Source organism: Bombus pyrosoma, linkage group LG4 (genome assembly GCF_014825855.1).
Source record: "Bombus pyrosoma isolate SC7728 linkage group LG4, ASM1482585v1, whole genome shotgun sequence".
In the NCBI taxonomy this organism is placed as follows: domain Eukaryota; kingdom Metazoa; phylum Arthropoda; class Insecta; order Hymenoptera; family Apidae; genus Bombus; species Bombus pyrosoma.
Window position 1 is genome coordinate 1,561,418 of NC_057773.1, and position 15,406 is coordinate 1,576,823.

At 34.1% G+C, this 15,406-nt stretch overlaps 4 protein-coding genes and 1 long non-coding RNA gene across 6 annotated transcripts; 2 read left to right on the forward strand and 3 right to left on the reverse strand.

The window, feature by feature from the left end:
- Positions 1-47: 47 nt before the first annotated feature.
- Positions 48-3,797, reverse strand: LOC122566681 (trichohyalin-like). The gene is made up of 6 exons (XM_043724284.1): positions 3,508-3,797; positions 2,462-2,834; positions 2,195-2,393; positions 1,315-2,126; positions 890-1,088; positions 48-713 (listed from the first exon to the last, which is right to left on the reverse strand). The coding sequence occupies exons 2-6, from the start codon at positions 2,683-2,685 to the stop codon at positions 69-71; spliced, it is 2,079 nt and encodes a 692-aa protein (XP_043580219.1). The 5' UTR covers positions 2,686-2,834; positions 3,508-3,797; the 3' UTR covers positions 48-68.
- LOC122566663 (PR domain zinc finger protein 10-like) lies at positions 3,332-7,742 on the forward strand. Its single transcript, XM_043724251.1, has 12 exons — positions 3,332-3,457; positions 3,655-3,868; positions 3,943-4,345; positions 4,430-4,762; positions 4,832-5,158; positions 5,235-5,444; positions 5,506-6,009; positions 6,094-6,358; positions 6,439-6,580; positions 6,654-6,842; positions 6,919-7,110; positions 7,186-7,742. Exons 2-12 carry the CDS (start codon positions 3,701-3,703, stop codon positions 7,459-7,461), a joined length of 3,009 nt encoding a protein of 1,002 aa, XP_043580186.1. The 5' UTR covers positions 3,332-3,457; positions 3,655-3,700; the 3' UTR covers positions 7,462-7,742.
- A 1,206-nt stretch (positions 7,743-8,948) lies between these two features.
- On the reverse strand, positions 8,949-11,079 carry LOC122566667 (potassium channel subfamily K member 13-like). Its single transcript, XM_043724261.1, has 5 exons — positions 10,951-11,079; positions 10,600-10,792; positions 10,026-10,100; positions 9,538-9,940; positions 8,949-9,469 (listed from the first exon to the last, which is right to left on the reverse strand). The coding sequence occupies exons 1-5, from the start codon at positions 11,077-11,079 to the stop codon at positions 8,995-8,997; spliced, it is 1,275 nt and encodes a 424-aa protein (XP_043580196.1). The 3' UTR covers positions 8,949-8,994.
- Positions 9,799-11,501, forward strand: LOC122566683. Of its 2 annotated transcripts, none has more exons than XR_006316582.1 (2): positions 9,799-10,502; positions 10,609-11,501. It is a non-coding gene; the product is annotated as an uncharacterized LOC122566683 (long non-coding RNA). The 2 variants fall into 2 exon arrangements; XR_006316583.1 differs by having other exon boundaries at positions 9,799-10,408.
- A 280-nt stretch (positions 11,502-11,781) lies between these two features.
- On the reverse strand, positions 11,782-15,302 carry LOC122566668 (coiled-coil domain-containing protein 85C). The gene is made up of 5 exons (XM_043724262.1): positions 14,908-15,302; positions 13,329-14,830; positions 12,468-12,840; positions 12,111-12,376; positions 11,782-12,030 (listed from the first exon to the last, which is right to left on the reverse strand). Exons 2-5 carry the CDS (start codon positions 13,887-13,889, stop codon positions 11,986-11,988), a joined length of 1,245 nt encoding a protein of 414 aa, XP_043580197.1. The 5' UTR covers positions 13,890-14,830; positions 14,908-15,302; the 3' UTR covers positions 11,782-11,985.
- Between the last annotated feature and the right edge of the window lie 104 nt (positions 15,303-15,406).

Below are 15,406 nucleotides of genomic sequence, written 5' to 3' on the forward strand. Positions count from 1 at the left end.
TTATGTAAACCTGGGCATATGACTATGATGTAATTTTTATACTCTAATTGTAATGTCATAGATGAACTTTAATCCTCCAATGCTACATCTCTCTGTATCGGATGAAAATCAGGAATTACTTCTTGCACCAACTGTCGTAATTCATTTTTCCTTTTTTCACTTTTTTCAATATCTATAGCAATCACGAGATATCTCTTCCATATGCCAAAATACTTGACTTTTAACTTATTTTCATAAATTTTGATAACTAACTTTGTTTTTTCTTCAGATTTTGCTTTAAGTTCAAGTGTTGTTACTCGCCACAAGTTAAAGTATTTATCTAAAAGTTTCATATCATAGAAATCTACTGCAACTTGATATTTCAAATTTAATTCTCTCGCTTCCTGTTTCCATTCTTTAAATATCCTTGACATTAAAATTGTGCGATAAGATGATTCGACAATTTCAGTTTTTATTTCGTATTGTATTTCTACTTCCTTTTTCCATATCACGAAAATTTTCTTTGTTAATTTTGTCCTATAATAATCCTTTGCTTTTTTGGTATTAATCCGTAATTCTTTGATAAGCATTACGAATGGTTTCACTATGTAATGTCGTAGAAGATACTTTCGATAGAATTCATCCGCTATACTGTTTAATCTTTGTAATTTTTCTATTTCCCGCTGTCGATTTTGTTCTTGCTCTTTTCGTAATCTTCTTGTCTCTGCTAAAGCCTATCAATGAATGAACAAAAAATTCATCATACTATCAATATTTAAAGAAATCTATATCGGTTATGTCGATATAAAGAGTTGTATTTTTAAAAAGATAACAAAGACTACGAGGTGAAATTAGTGTTTATGACACTTAATATGACATTAATATACTTTGATCTCTTGTATAATCTGACCTCCTGTTGTAATCTTCTCTTTTTCTGTTCCTCCTCCATTCTAGCGGCTTCTTCTTTTCGTTTCTGTTCTTCGAATTTCTGTCTTCGTATCTCTTCAGCCAATTTTACTCTTTTCCGCCTAGCCTCTGCACGCGCTTCCATTCTTAATAAAAATTTTGGTGGTTCCGGTGGGTGTCGAGTTACCGTTAAAATTTCGTCCCTTTCAAGAAGATGTATATAATTTATTATAAATCTCTTTATATATATATATGATAATAATAATACGTATTATTTATGAATAATATATTAATTATATATATAATAGTTATGTACGTTATATAGTCATATAATTATAATAATTATATATATAATATTTTTATGTTATATGTATAAGTTATATATTGTTTATATATATATATAGAAAGTTACCAAAAATTCAGTATTACCTGTAACCATTTTGTTGCATTAACTGAATCAATGTTCTTCTCGTACTTTGCCCACAATTAGTGAGGGTTTTTTTTGCTATGTCCATTGTCTCCCTATTTGCCATCAATATCGTCTCTTGCATCCGTTTCAGTTTTAATTCTTCGATTATCTTACTCTGTTCGGCTAACTTAGCTTTTTGCTTTTCTATTATCTGTTTCTGAGCATTTAACCGGCATTGTGCTGGTGGCTCGACAATTATACGTTTACTATAAGTACTTTTCTTCTTCATATTTGCATTGTTGGATTCTTTTACTATAAAGTTTTCATTTCTAATTTTTGGTTTTTGATTCTTTTTTATTACTTCTTTCTGATGCTTTATAATTGTATTTATGAACATTTCGATCTTTTGTTCTTCGGAAACTTCTTTTTCTTCTGTTTGCTTCTGAATATAATTTGTTGCATCTTTTGCACAGGCTTTCCAAATATAGAAGTACTTTCTCATTATCTTTAATACTATATTCTGCTGAATTTTCACTTTAATGTCACGAAAACGTTGTTTTTCTATAGCATTTTGTTTTAAAATATCGAAGTATTTCCTTAGAAGGTGTAAACGTTGCGTTTCTATTTCAGAATTAGTTTTATCTGTAATCGTTACTTTTATACTTCCAATACATTGTACTTCGCAATCCCCTTCCTTCTGACTTTCTTCATTTTCAAGTTTTAACAAAATATCGTCGGTTTCCATTATTGTACTATTTTTACAAATAGGATCTATGTATATACTTTCATTACGAATGCTATTGATTTGATTTCTTTTCTCTTCAACTGTTATCTGTGAAGAATTTGTTATACTTCTGATAAAATATAATTACTTTACGATTACTTGAAATTCATACTGACCTTATTCCTTAATTTCCTAGTTGTCCTCCAAAAATCTTCATCATCCGAGGATATAAAATTTCTCTTCGTACATGTGTAGGATTTCGAGAATTTAGGTCGAGATTTACTTATTTCCATCTCAAATTTTTTCAGTTCTCTTTCCAAAAATCGTTTTTGTTTCTTCATATATAATTGTTTCGTTTCTTCTTGCATTAATAATCTACGAAGTAATATTTTGAAACAAATTTTCATAATCTTTTATCTTCATTATTTTTTACCACATCATACTTTCTAGTTTCCGCCAAAACGGAGTCATTCACGGATGAGGCAGACAAGTCCTCTCGCAGTATGCGGTGTCTCGCATTCATTATTAAATTTGGATCAAGAAATGTTTTTTCTTCGTCTTTCAACATACGAAGTTTTTCTGATGGATGAAAAATGCTCACTTTCATCATCCGATCCATTAGATTCGTCACTTCATTCATATGTACCATGATAACTATATCATACATAAGTAAAATAAGCGATGTTTGCGGCAAACAGTTCTAAAAAGTCATTCTAGGCTTTTGTTGACACGTTGTTGTTTCGTTGTTAAGGGAGTTATGAAAGATATCTCCTATACACGCGCGTGTAGTCTACATCCCCATTCATAAAATAAGGGCTAGAAATAAACGTTGTTGGATGATGAAACACTATCGACTTCACCTTACATTGCTAAAAAAAGATTTATGTAATATCCTTATATGGTTGTTTTCTATATTGTTGGAAATCTTTCAATGTATAAAATCATTTTTAGTTAAATGTATGTTATTAATAGATCAGTGGAGAATCAATCAGTGTTAGCATTACTTTTACAAAGTGTACTTTAATATATCAGTATAACACAACATAATGAATACAAGTAAGTTAACTATTTATGTTTCATAAATTATATTTATTTAAAAAGTTCTAATAAAATAGTTCTAATAAAATAGTTCTAATAAAATAGATGGACATATTATATGGGCAATTTAAGTTTTGATGTTAATTCCTATTTAAGCTCTAAACATCAAATAAAATTATTTTGGGATTGTTGAAACCATTATTTTAAATATATTATTTTTAAAGTTATGCATTGTTAATTTTATCTGTCAATTCGAAAATTTCCCGCCATTTCAGTGGTTCTCAATCAGCATTATGAAAATGATAATGTCGATTGTTGACGAACCAGCGAACTGCAGCAGGTGCATCACAATTCACAAGGCAAAAAGTGCATCGACTTCGAAAACTCATACATTAAAGATGGTAAGTCTTCTATTTTACAAAATCCAAAAGCTCAAGCATTATATCCTTACTTTTTCTCTATCGCAGACATTATCATACCTTTCCAGTGATCCCAAAATCCTACAAATGTAATCATTATACGATTAGAGAGAACGAATGTCTAATTTTTTTAATCCTTTAACAATAGAGCTTCTTGTAGATTCAAAGCATATTTTTAGCAGGTTACAGATGTTGTAACATTTTTGATACACAAGGAGAAATAAAATGGATCCAAGGGGCCCTCCTGAGGGGGCCCCTACTAATTCCTTTGAGATAAATAATATCGATAAAGTGTCTAACAATTTAGTAAATTGGTCTACAGATCATTCTTTCTCTTCATCAATGTGCGAACAACAAAAAAAAATGAATAATAATAAACTGTTATTTTTAACTGTAAGTAAATTTATAAAAGTATGCTTTCATAGATGATTTATCACGTATGATATCTGAAATTATTTTGTTATTAGGTGGAATATGTGGAAGATCCATCACGAGAATATTCCCGTTTATTTCCAACATATGAACAAGTTTCCTTCTCTCCTAGACCGTCGTCTCCACTTTCAGATTTTGAACATCGTGTTAGTCCTCTTGACCCCAATATGAGTTCAGCTGCTAGATATTCACCTACTCCTGTACAACTTCCACCATCTCCTTTTCATAATTCTGTTGTTGTATTACAAGATTCTTCTTCTCCTTTAATATCCTCAACTGAATCAAATGAAAGAACAAATGTTAATTATGTTTCTCAATTAACGCATCCAATTGATACACAAAGTGTACAGCAGTCAGATAGTTCTACTGACTATGTTGCTAATGAAAATGAGGAACAACTAGTGTCTAGTGTTGGCAGTGAGTTGATTCTTATGCAAGGTAAATTTTATAAAATATTGTTCCTAAAAAAAGTATGGTTTTTTTTAAATTATGATGTATTATATGCATAAAACATATTTATAGAAACGAATTCCGGGCTAGAATCAGCAACAGCTCCATTAATGCTAACAGGAATGCCAAGTACAGATTTTACATTAAGTAGAGATTTTCTTGTTATGCAAGATGACCAAATGAATGTTATAAATTCATTTAAAACACAAAACCTTGATGTAGATGATTCTACACATCTTTCATCAAATGCAGAAAATTCAAATAAAGAAAATAATGCAGATTCTTCGGCTGCATCTAATGAACGGGAAATTAATGAAATTTTAATACCTACTGAAGAAAAAAAAGATTGTGAAAAAAAGAATGTGAGACGTTCGAAACGTCGTATAAATGATAAAAAGAATTTATGTATGTAATTTTATTGTTTCTTCATTTAATTAGTAATGTGCTGATAGATTAAGTTTATATTTTTTATAGGTTGTGACGAATGTGATGATGTGTGTACTGGTGATAATTGCACTTCACATAATGTATGTACAATAGCAGATCAACCAGTACCATCTCGTGCTATAGCAACACTGCCAGGATCATACCTTTCTATAAACAAATTATCCAATTCTGAAATTATATCTGGTGGATCAGATTATGGAGTGTTTGCAAAACGTTATATACAAAAACGTACTCAATTTGGACCTATAGAAGGTGTCTTATATCCTTATGATGGTACACCATTTAGAGATGAATTGCCATTGCTCTATGAAACTGAAAATAAAGAATTTTTAAAAGTAGATGTTTCAAATGAAAGTAGGTATTAATAATTTAAGAAATAATATTTAATAAGATAAAAATATCTAATTAAAATATTTTATTATCAATGCAGATGCTTCAAATTGGATGCGTTTTGTTAGACCTGCATTAACTTATAAAGATCAAAATTTGGTAATTTGTCAACAACGTGATGGAATAGTATTTTTGACTACAAGAAGTATTTTACCAAAGGAAGAATTGAAAGCTGGTCCTAGTACTGACTATGCAATACGTAGAAATTTAATACCACTCAAATCTACACAAGAAACGAAGGATGATAAAGGTATATAAGATTTACAAAATATTTCGGTTTATATTTATATTTATGCAATTTTTGATTACAGAGCACAAAAATCAGATATCTAGTTGGTCACGGCTAGATGATAATCATTCCCGGCGTATGAAAGTATTTCGCGGAAGAAATTTGAAAGAGAAAGAAAATTCAAGACAAAATAATTCTAAGGAATGGAAATGTTCTGTTTGTGGTCTAATTTTTCGAAAATCACTCTTGCTTAACTTACACTCTCTTGTTCATGGTTCTGATAAAATAAAAACTAAAATTCAATCTACAGTTTGTCCGCAATGTGGACTGCAATTTCAAAAACAAAAAGAATTGATCAATCATATTTCACAACATGGGAGATTATCTTTGAAAAAAGCAAAAAGATTGACTTCTTTGTCTACATATAAGTGTTCAATGTGCTATAAACGTTTTGCGACAAAAGTACGTTTACAGCAGCACTGCTTAGTGCATGGTGCTGAAGACCAAAAACCACTGCCATGTAATATTTGCTTTAAAAGGTTCATGAATAATTCAGCACTCTCTTGTCACTTGAAAACACATAGAGGTGAATTACTGTATTAAATAATTTTAATTTTATTTGGAAAAGGGTTTCTCAAGTTGCTTATATCCATCTTTTTTTGTTATTCAGAAAATAAACAAGTATTCGAGTGTCCAATGTGCCGACAACTATTTAATCAAAGCATAACGTTAAAAGATCATATTGAAACTCATAAAAATGAAGATGGCACATTTAGCTGTCCTTACTGCCAAAGAATATTTATCAAATATTCAGTTATTCGTAAACATATTAGAGCACATCATTGTGAAAGAAAACACAAATGTCAAATTTGTGCAAAACGATTTGCTACAGTAGATAAATTACAGATGCATCTGCTGAAACATTCCGATCATAGGTATAGTAAGATTTATATTACAAGGTACATAAAATCATGTAATGTGTATCATAACACGGAATTTCTTTTTTTTTTTGTAGAGAATTTCACTGTGCAAATTGTGGTAAACAATTTAAGAGAAAAGACAAATTAAAAGAACATATGACTAAATTACATAATTCACAGACAGCCACTGAAGAACAAATGTCGCAAATTACACAAACTAAAAAATTTGTTCCAAAGGTATTTTTTACTCACTCGAAGAATTATCTAATAAGAACGATATTTACTAGTATAATTTATATATTGTTACCAGGTAAACCCTAATGATTACAATCGTTTCATTTATAAATGTCACCAATGTTTAACGGGTTTTAAACGAAGAGGAATGCTTGTAAATCATTTGGCAAAAAGACATCCAGATGTTGCGCCAGAATCTGTACCAGAGTTAAACTTACCAATTTTACGTCAAACGAGAGATTATTATTGTCAATATTGCGATAAGGTGTGCACTTATATTCATTGACAGAATAAATTGAGCTATTTATTTCATATGATTTTTATATTTCTTTGCTTTACAGGTCTATAAAAGCAGCAGTAAACGTAAAGCACATATCATGAAAAATCATCCAGGAGCTGCTTTACCGCCGAGCAACCGACAAAAGGAGTCAGATTACTCCGATTTACCGAATCCAACATTTAGTCAAACTGTCGGTAGCATTACTACTACACCACAGGGTTGTCAATGGTGTCACAAACAATATGCTAGTAAAGTAAGTTGCAAAAATCTTTAGTTTTACTTATAACAAATTAAAAATCTTTTTAAAAAATGTATTTATTTTTATAAGGCAAAACTTTTACAACATCAACGAAAGAAGCACTCAAATTTAATGGAACCGGCTGATCAAGTACCGCGTTCACGTAATCGACAGCCACAGAATCAAAATCAGCCCCCAGTACTTATTGAAGATCACTTTGTATTGTCCGATTATATTCAGACGTGTGAAACAAATTCAGATTTTTTTAAACCAAGAATAATCAAAATATCTGATGATGTTGATCTAATAGGCAATGGATTAGAGATAGTTGGGCAACAATTTGTTCGTATGCGTGACATACGCTGAAAAGATCTGTGGCAACCTCGATGAGAGGTTTTGTCAATTTAATGAGATATGAATCTCATGAGTTTGTGCACAGTAAAGAAACACTGTGTTTTTTGCTGCTGTTGCCAAATAAGGGCATTGATGCCCAGGAGGATTAATTGATTCTCCGCTGGAAAGTATTTGGAGCACAGCTTGGTTAGCGTTGGTGCGAAACACTGAACGCTATTTTGTTGATTGTATGGTTGACAATGATGTCATGACCGTAATTCGGTCGTAATTTTGAATAAATTTGTTGAAACGGAGTACGCACTATTTTACGAATACTTTGAGCTCCAGGACGAAAACATGGAAGAAGATTTAAATGTTAACACACAATGGGAAACACGAACATGGAGACTTAAGACTTAAACACAATGGGAAACATGTTAGTTATTGAGGTCTTTGCTCAAGGTATTATGAGTACAGAGCGCAAACAGGTAGAACAAGTCCTCTTATTGTCGGTACATCACTGACATTAACTCTAGTAGTTTCTTTTAAAATTTCGAAAAAGCTTCAATTCGATGTGATTCAATTATGGATGTTAGAGTGATCGAATTTGAGCTTCAAGTTTAAAGTGAAATTTAAACGCAGCTGAAATTTGGAAAATTCGATGAATCTTAGATCAGTGTAATCTTGTCTATACTATGTGATTTTTTTTTATAGACCTGATCGTAGTGTCTACATGTTACATCTGACTTTGATGATAAAACAATTGTCTGTAGATTACACAAAATGTTGTAGTCTGTAAAGAATCGCCCGATCACTTTTACTCTTTCTCGTAATTTATAACATTCTGTCATAATTATTACCGATTCTCGTTTAGAAAAAGATATCTGTGTTTCCAGTCTAGATTTTCGGTCAATCGGATTTCTTTTTCGCGCGAACCTTTCAGAATTACTACTTTCACTAAGGAGGTTTAGTGTGACAATTTTTGCATCCATCATACTCATCGAATTGAAATATCTGATTGAAATTGAAGGTATTAATAGTTACCTAGACAAGAAAACTTTTGTCTTTGTGATTTTATGATGCATGTAAAATTGATAGCGTTGCAAATTATCCATATGCACTTTGCTAGTTTATCAAATTATAACAGTGAAATACTATTAGCATTCCAAACCATGATTTTCTAAATGTAATTTCATATATCATAAATTGGCAAGAGAATTAAAAATTTGTTTTACATGCATTATATGTGCATAATATGATAAATATTATGAAAAAACAAAGACAAAAGAATGCATGTTTGTTAATGTTGTTGAGTACATGGAGAACTGTATTGTAACGTGACTTAAATAAAGTTACCCGATGACTGATCTATGTAGGATTTATTGTACCGCAAAATCGGATCCTATAATTTTTTACTTGACATGCTATAAGAATACCTTATATTTTTTTCTTTATTTAAAACTATTGTATTACTAGCTAATACTATGAGACATCAAGTGAGTTCATATTAACAGTTAGAAAAAAAATACCCAATAAATTTATTTCTTTTTATAGTTCGAAATCGTTTTACTTCTTTCTTGACATTTTGTTTTTAAACTTTTCAGTAACGATGGCCAGAGGGCCAACTGCATCGGACTTAAGAACAACGGCATTAGATGCGATCGTACCCACACTAGCCCCTTTTTGTGATTGAGCCATTTCATACAATTCTTTTTGCATTACCGCCAAAGAAACCTTGTTCGCTGAGAAAAAATCTTGCATAGAAATCAGTTCTCCAGACATTCTTCTTGGAGTTTTCGAGCAATCTGATTTAAACGAATCTCTTGCTGCTATCCTCGTTCCTCTTCTTTTTGAAAAATAAATCGTAGACAAGGAATATTTCCTCTTTGGTAAATGTGATGCGGCCATTTCCTGATTTCTGCATTGTATTTTTTGTATGATGCAATTTAATCCTTGTTTTATTATAATCGATGTCACGTTCAATAGGGAGTATGTGCAACAGCAACCAATCAGTAAAAATATAAAGTTAATGAAACGATACCTGTGTACGAAGAAATTATGTATCAGTACTGCAGTGTATATTATTGAACAAGATTTCGTGGGACGTACCAATGAACGTAAGGATAATACGAGTTTTGTGTACTAACGAAGTCTCCGAAACCAATAGTTGCGAAACTAACGAAACAAAAGTAAAGAGCGTCGAAGTATTCCCAATGTTCGAATTGAACGTAAACCGCCGCAGCGCAGCAAGCTATCATACAACACACTAATAATAAAAATAGCATAACCCAATATACGCTTGGTTTCCATTCATCGACATCTAAATGATCGTCATCATCTTCAAGTATGTCTGGTAAAGATTTTTCATTTTTGGACGATCCGAACGAACGTCGAGATATTGATGAATTTTTCCGAATATGCTTTTTTAAACGATGGATATGTATCACTCTCAAAATCCAAGCAAGGAAAGTGATGATCCTTTCAAGAAACAAGTTGAAGAATAAAATTCCACCTGTGTTATAAAAAAGATAATGAGAAAAATTATAGATAAATGTGCGTAATAACATTTATCTTTAATGGTTAAACTATTGTATTACCGGAACAACCAAGAAAGCCATACAGAACAGCAACTACCTTACCCGCCCTCGTTTGCGGTGTGGTATTTCCATATCCTGATAAACAAATTAATAATAACATCCATAATTTATTTCGAAACTGAAATGAATATATACAAACGTAATACAAAGTACCATTTACACAGTACTGAAGAGGATAACTACAAGACTAGGTCGCAAGATATTAACATTCTGGAATTTACCGGCACATTCTTATATGTGCTGCGAACGACGACCCTTACCCCTTTATTCAATGCTTTTATGACCAAGTTATAACGCGATAATACAGTCGTCAATAAATTGACTTTTAAGTGAATAGTTGGAAAATAATCAAACGTGCAAACAAAATATTTAGGGCGAATATGGTAAATTATTTCGTAATTACTGATACACTCGTGTCTACAGTCTTTCGAAAAAGAATACAAATGGAAGAAATGTATAACTGAGATAAAGACCAGCGTATGTGTCTGGCGTTCCACTGACCTATTATTACGGTTCAGTTACACTATAAGATGAAATGTTTAGAGTTCCAAATAGGTCATGATATATTTCTTACCAATTGTAGAAACTATGGTACCCACGAAGTGAAAGCTGCCAAGAAAATCCCATCGTCGGCTCTTGTTGATGACACCGGAGAATGAAGCGTTTCCATATGCATATAATAACTCATCTAGTCTTTGGAGAGCAGTTGGACTACCTTGCAAATGATACTTTCGAAAACTATGATAAACGCGCCAAAATTCTGCAGTCTATATAGTGAGCAGAAGTTTAACATACAAGTATTAACTTTTACTTCGATATTTATTTAAATTAAAAAATAGTAATAAAACATAGCAACCCAGACTAAAAAGACAATTTAAAACGTAGATAAAAAAGAACAACCAAAAGATAAAAAATGGTTTCATACCTGTTGCACTTCAAGATCAGCTTCTAGTTGTTGAAAGATTGCAGCGCCAGTTAACATGTACACTGTCAGGGCGGCGAAATGAAGGATGAATCTTGCGTTATCCTCTCCGAGGCCACCGGGGAGACACATCACCGACAATTCTCATCTCTCCAGATACAAGAGACTGGTTGCAATCCCCACTTTTGCCTTTCATCTGGGTTGGCGCAAACTCAGCGACGAACATCCACGAAAATCCGCAGATGCATTGTCAACGAACATTATCAAGATACATCATTTAAAATCTATCGCAACTCAGAATTTTATGATTCTTCAAAGTATATTTTTAATTCAATTACTTCTTTGTATTTATTTTTTTAATTACCTGTATTTGCTTTAACACAGTGTTAGCATTTGGCATATCAAAATTTTATTCGGATGACATGTTGCAAAAGTTTGGTCGTATTATTTGAAAGATGTACAATATTGTATGTTACGTAATTTTACATTGTAAAATTGCAGGGCTACATGATTTATAAAACTATGTTGCAGAAAATATAAGGCAGTAGCATATATCGCTAGTGTTTTTTTGACTAAAGATAGAAACCAAGTCACTCTACAAATGGGTCTCTTGCGCATAAGGATGTAGAGTAAACTTTGTGCATGATAATTTCGTGGTTTCAGTAATTCTTTGAACTGCGTCCTTAAATACGCAACATTTATGTCGTGTTATCCATTCTTTTTAATAACACTATGTGTTACAAACCAGCCGTTTACTAGTTTTTAAAGGATAGAATTTTTGGGATAGGGAAAATAAATCATCGTTAATTTATAATAAAAATAAAGTTTGTTAATTTATGTAGGCAACCTAACGACTCTACAATGTTCATATAAATACTGTAAACTAGGCACATTGATTCTTACATCAAAATAGTTGTAGGTACATGCGTAAAATTCATAACATTCGAATTAAACACTATAATACTATTAAATACGATATCTGAATTAACAGATTTCGCAACGGCTATAGTTTAATTAATCGCGCTTACAATACGATTATCAATGCCTCGTTTGTGGACCTTCTTCCAATTTCCGCCAAACAACCTACGTAGAACACACATTAATAACACAGTTAATTTTTAGTTTCTCCCGAAATGGAACCTTATGTTCAAATATCAACTTACATTGCACATTTCTCTAACCAAGGCCTTTTCTCCGTCGTGACCGCCTTCTCTTTCTAGTTGTTCTCTAACTTCGAGAACCTGAAGAGCTCGTACCACTGCTTCTGGTCGGCCTCCTATGTGAGGATTTTCGCCTGGGCTGTTTTGATTTTCCCAGGTTTCACCAGATGGTACTTCCCAACCCTGCGCTCTTGCTTGTAAAAGACTCTTATCTTCTTCGAGCTGCTTTACCCGTTGTTCTAAACTCCTTACGTACTGCATAGTTTGGTCTGCAATACAAATTTGAAAAACTGATGAAAATTATTCGCATAAAAGTATATCTTCTGTCAAGAATCAACGTAACAAACGTGATAACTGTACCATTAAACGTAGATGCATGCCTTGGTCTCGGGGGCGCGGTTTCTTCGGCATTCGTACTTGAACTTGAACCATCTCCATCATCTCTTTGACCACCTCCTCTCTCTTCATCCAAATAAAGGCAAAGTTCCTTTAGCTCTAAATTATCTTTGATTAATTCTTGCTGTTTGTTGTCCAATTGACGCAATTTATTCTGATAAGCGGATACTTCCTGACGCATAACACTCGCCGTATATCTTCCAAATCTTTGCCATTCCCTCGCTAACTTTCGACCCTTCTGTCGATCATCATCCAGAAAGCAACAAAGATCTCGCAGCTCTTGATTATCATCGCTTAATCTTTGGTTTGCTTCTTTCAGTGCCCGAAGCTCGCTAAGCTGAAATAGGAATGCGTGAGTCACCGATATTCGCACGCATTTTTATCATAAATTGAAATCCTACCGAATTAGGTATAAAGCAGAAATAAATTTTATGAAAAATTCGAAGTTTCTAAAATATGCATTTATTCTTGGGTGATAATCTTTTAACGAAGAAGAATTCGATCATAGTGGAGATTGTTTGCGGCTGGACTCATATGTGCGTGACTGGTTCAAATTACGATGGTGGACCCGACCCGTGTGTGACCTAAAAGAACCTCAAGAACTTCCGTATGATGTGCTTAAAATCGGTGATCGTATCTTCTTCGCGAAACGAAATAATAAAACAAAGATACTGTGGCGTTAGTAGAAAAGAAGGTTACAATTATTACTTTTACTCTTCCTCTCGTTTATTCTTCCTCTGATCGACGTACAAACTTTCGCTTATTATACTACGTAAGATTAAATCTATTTGATTAAAAAACAGGTGAGAAACTAGTGAAACTCACCAAGCTTTGTATCTGTCGATTCTGCTCGGCGGCGAGCCTTGCGATATCGCTCTCGGTCTTCCGAACAAATTTGAGCATCTCCACAGGACCGAGCCTTAGAAACTCGTCGTCGGTGATCCTTTGTCTAAGCGGCGGTGTCTGTGCAGTGTTTACCGTGGGATATTGACCGTTAGGTGGCAGGTACTGACCTTGGCCGACCTTGGCCTGAAGGTAGCTATGAGGTTGTGTTTTAGGGACGGATGCAGTCAAAGTGTTTCCGCCTTGAGGATGATGTCGATGCTCTATCCTCGGTGAATATTTACTCTGCACATCCTTCTGTTGCGGCACAGGTCGTGATTGGACGGGTTGATGATGATTCAAGGTCGCGACGGGACCTTGACCAGTGGTAGACACCGAGGTTGGCACAGAAGGGCCTGTACCAAAATGAGGATGATTCTTGAGGATACCGCTGGTTGGCTGCGGTGGTGGCTGATATCGCGGTGGCACTTGCTCCACTGTCGACTTGATCACGTGCGAAGGATGCTGCTGCTGCTGCGGCTGGGACTTACTCTTATTGGACATCGCGGCTAATTTAGCTCCAGGCTGCGCTGTGTCCCATTTCAGAAAGTCCACCGTGACTTCTTCGTGTCGACCTGCCTCGTTCGACCCGCTAAAATCTGGGTCGCCGTACGGTCTCTCTTTCTCTTGCTCTCCTGCTCTCTCTTCAGATCGGATATACTACTTAAGAGGTGGCCCACGCGATATGTCTTACCTCCGCGAGTCTTATCTTACCGTCTACCAAACTTCTCCCCTTTTCCTTTTCTTTCTCTTCCTAAGATTTCTCTTCGTATCACTGTCACCTTATAAATTTCTCTAAACTTCCCTTTTATCCAATATTTTACACGCCTTGTCTTCCGCGGTGTCTTGTATATCGTTCAGTGCAACATACTCTACCACTTTTAATGAAATTGTAATTACGAGAATTCGAACAATCCTGACAAGATCTTTAGAGTTAAATTATCTGAACACATCGAACGAATCCCGTATTCGTGTTCACGAACAACCTTGGCTTCGTCTCGGTATTAAAGAGTCGACGTCCTCGGTTTATGCCGTAACTCCGAACGATCGCGTGGTATGCTCACGTTCCAGCTGTTAACAATCGGATTAAAGCACGAAAGCATAGTTTTGCGAAAGAATAGGATAAATATTGGCCGCATGGACACTTATTTTCGTTACGAAATCCTGAGCATACTAGCGATATTGCACTCCCGAGAGCTAATGCGCTCAGCCGGGCCCCCGTTTTTCTCGCTGCGGGGCCGCCGCATTTCACAAGGCGCAGTGCCGTAACATCGAGTGGGGCATTCCAGTGAAACCTTGTCGTCCGTGGCCACACCGCACCGTACAACGACAGGGATAAACATTCTTACACATCTCTCTGGATTGTTAATTGATTTAGCTTACTACGTGTTGTTGTAACTATCTCTCTCTCTTTCTTTCCTTCTTTCACATATACTCAATGGTTTCTAGTATCCGGAAAAAAATATAATAATTTAATCGCCCAACGTTACGCTACTCATATTCAATTATTTTTCATAAATACCAGTTTGCGGAAGTGTATTTGTGTTAAACCACATAATCTCATTAAATAGCGGCACTTTATCTTGTTTACTGATATCAGAGATCAATGATAATCTTGAGCGAAAATCGCGTGAAAATCGCGTACCAACAATATGGCTACGATCGCAGACCTGCGATTTAAGAAATGATTGCGGACGACGCCAAGGCTTTAAGGTTTAGGCGCGGGAACGTGGAGGCAACCGCTGATTGGACCAACTTCTTCCTTGAAGGAGGGAGTTAACAACACGTTTTACTCGTGGGAAGTACTTAGAAAGGAACAACATCTTAAAGTGTATGAGGATCTATTCGGTGTAGAGATATCTCAAAGCCTTGATTCATCCCTTCATTTTAAAATGAGATTCTTCCATTATAAGAGGAATGTAAGTAAAAGATAATTTTCGATTACTTACTCAAATTCTATGATAATTTAACGTATACAATTGCCTGTATACATATACATATATGCTAATATTAAACAAATT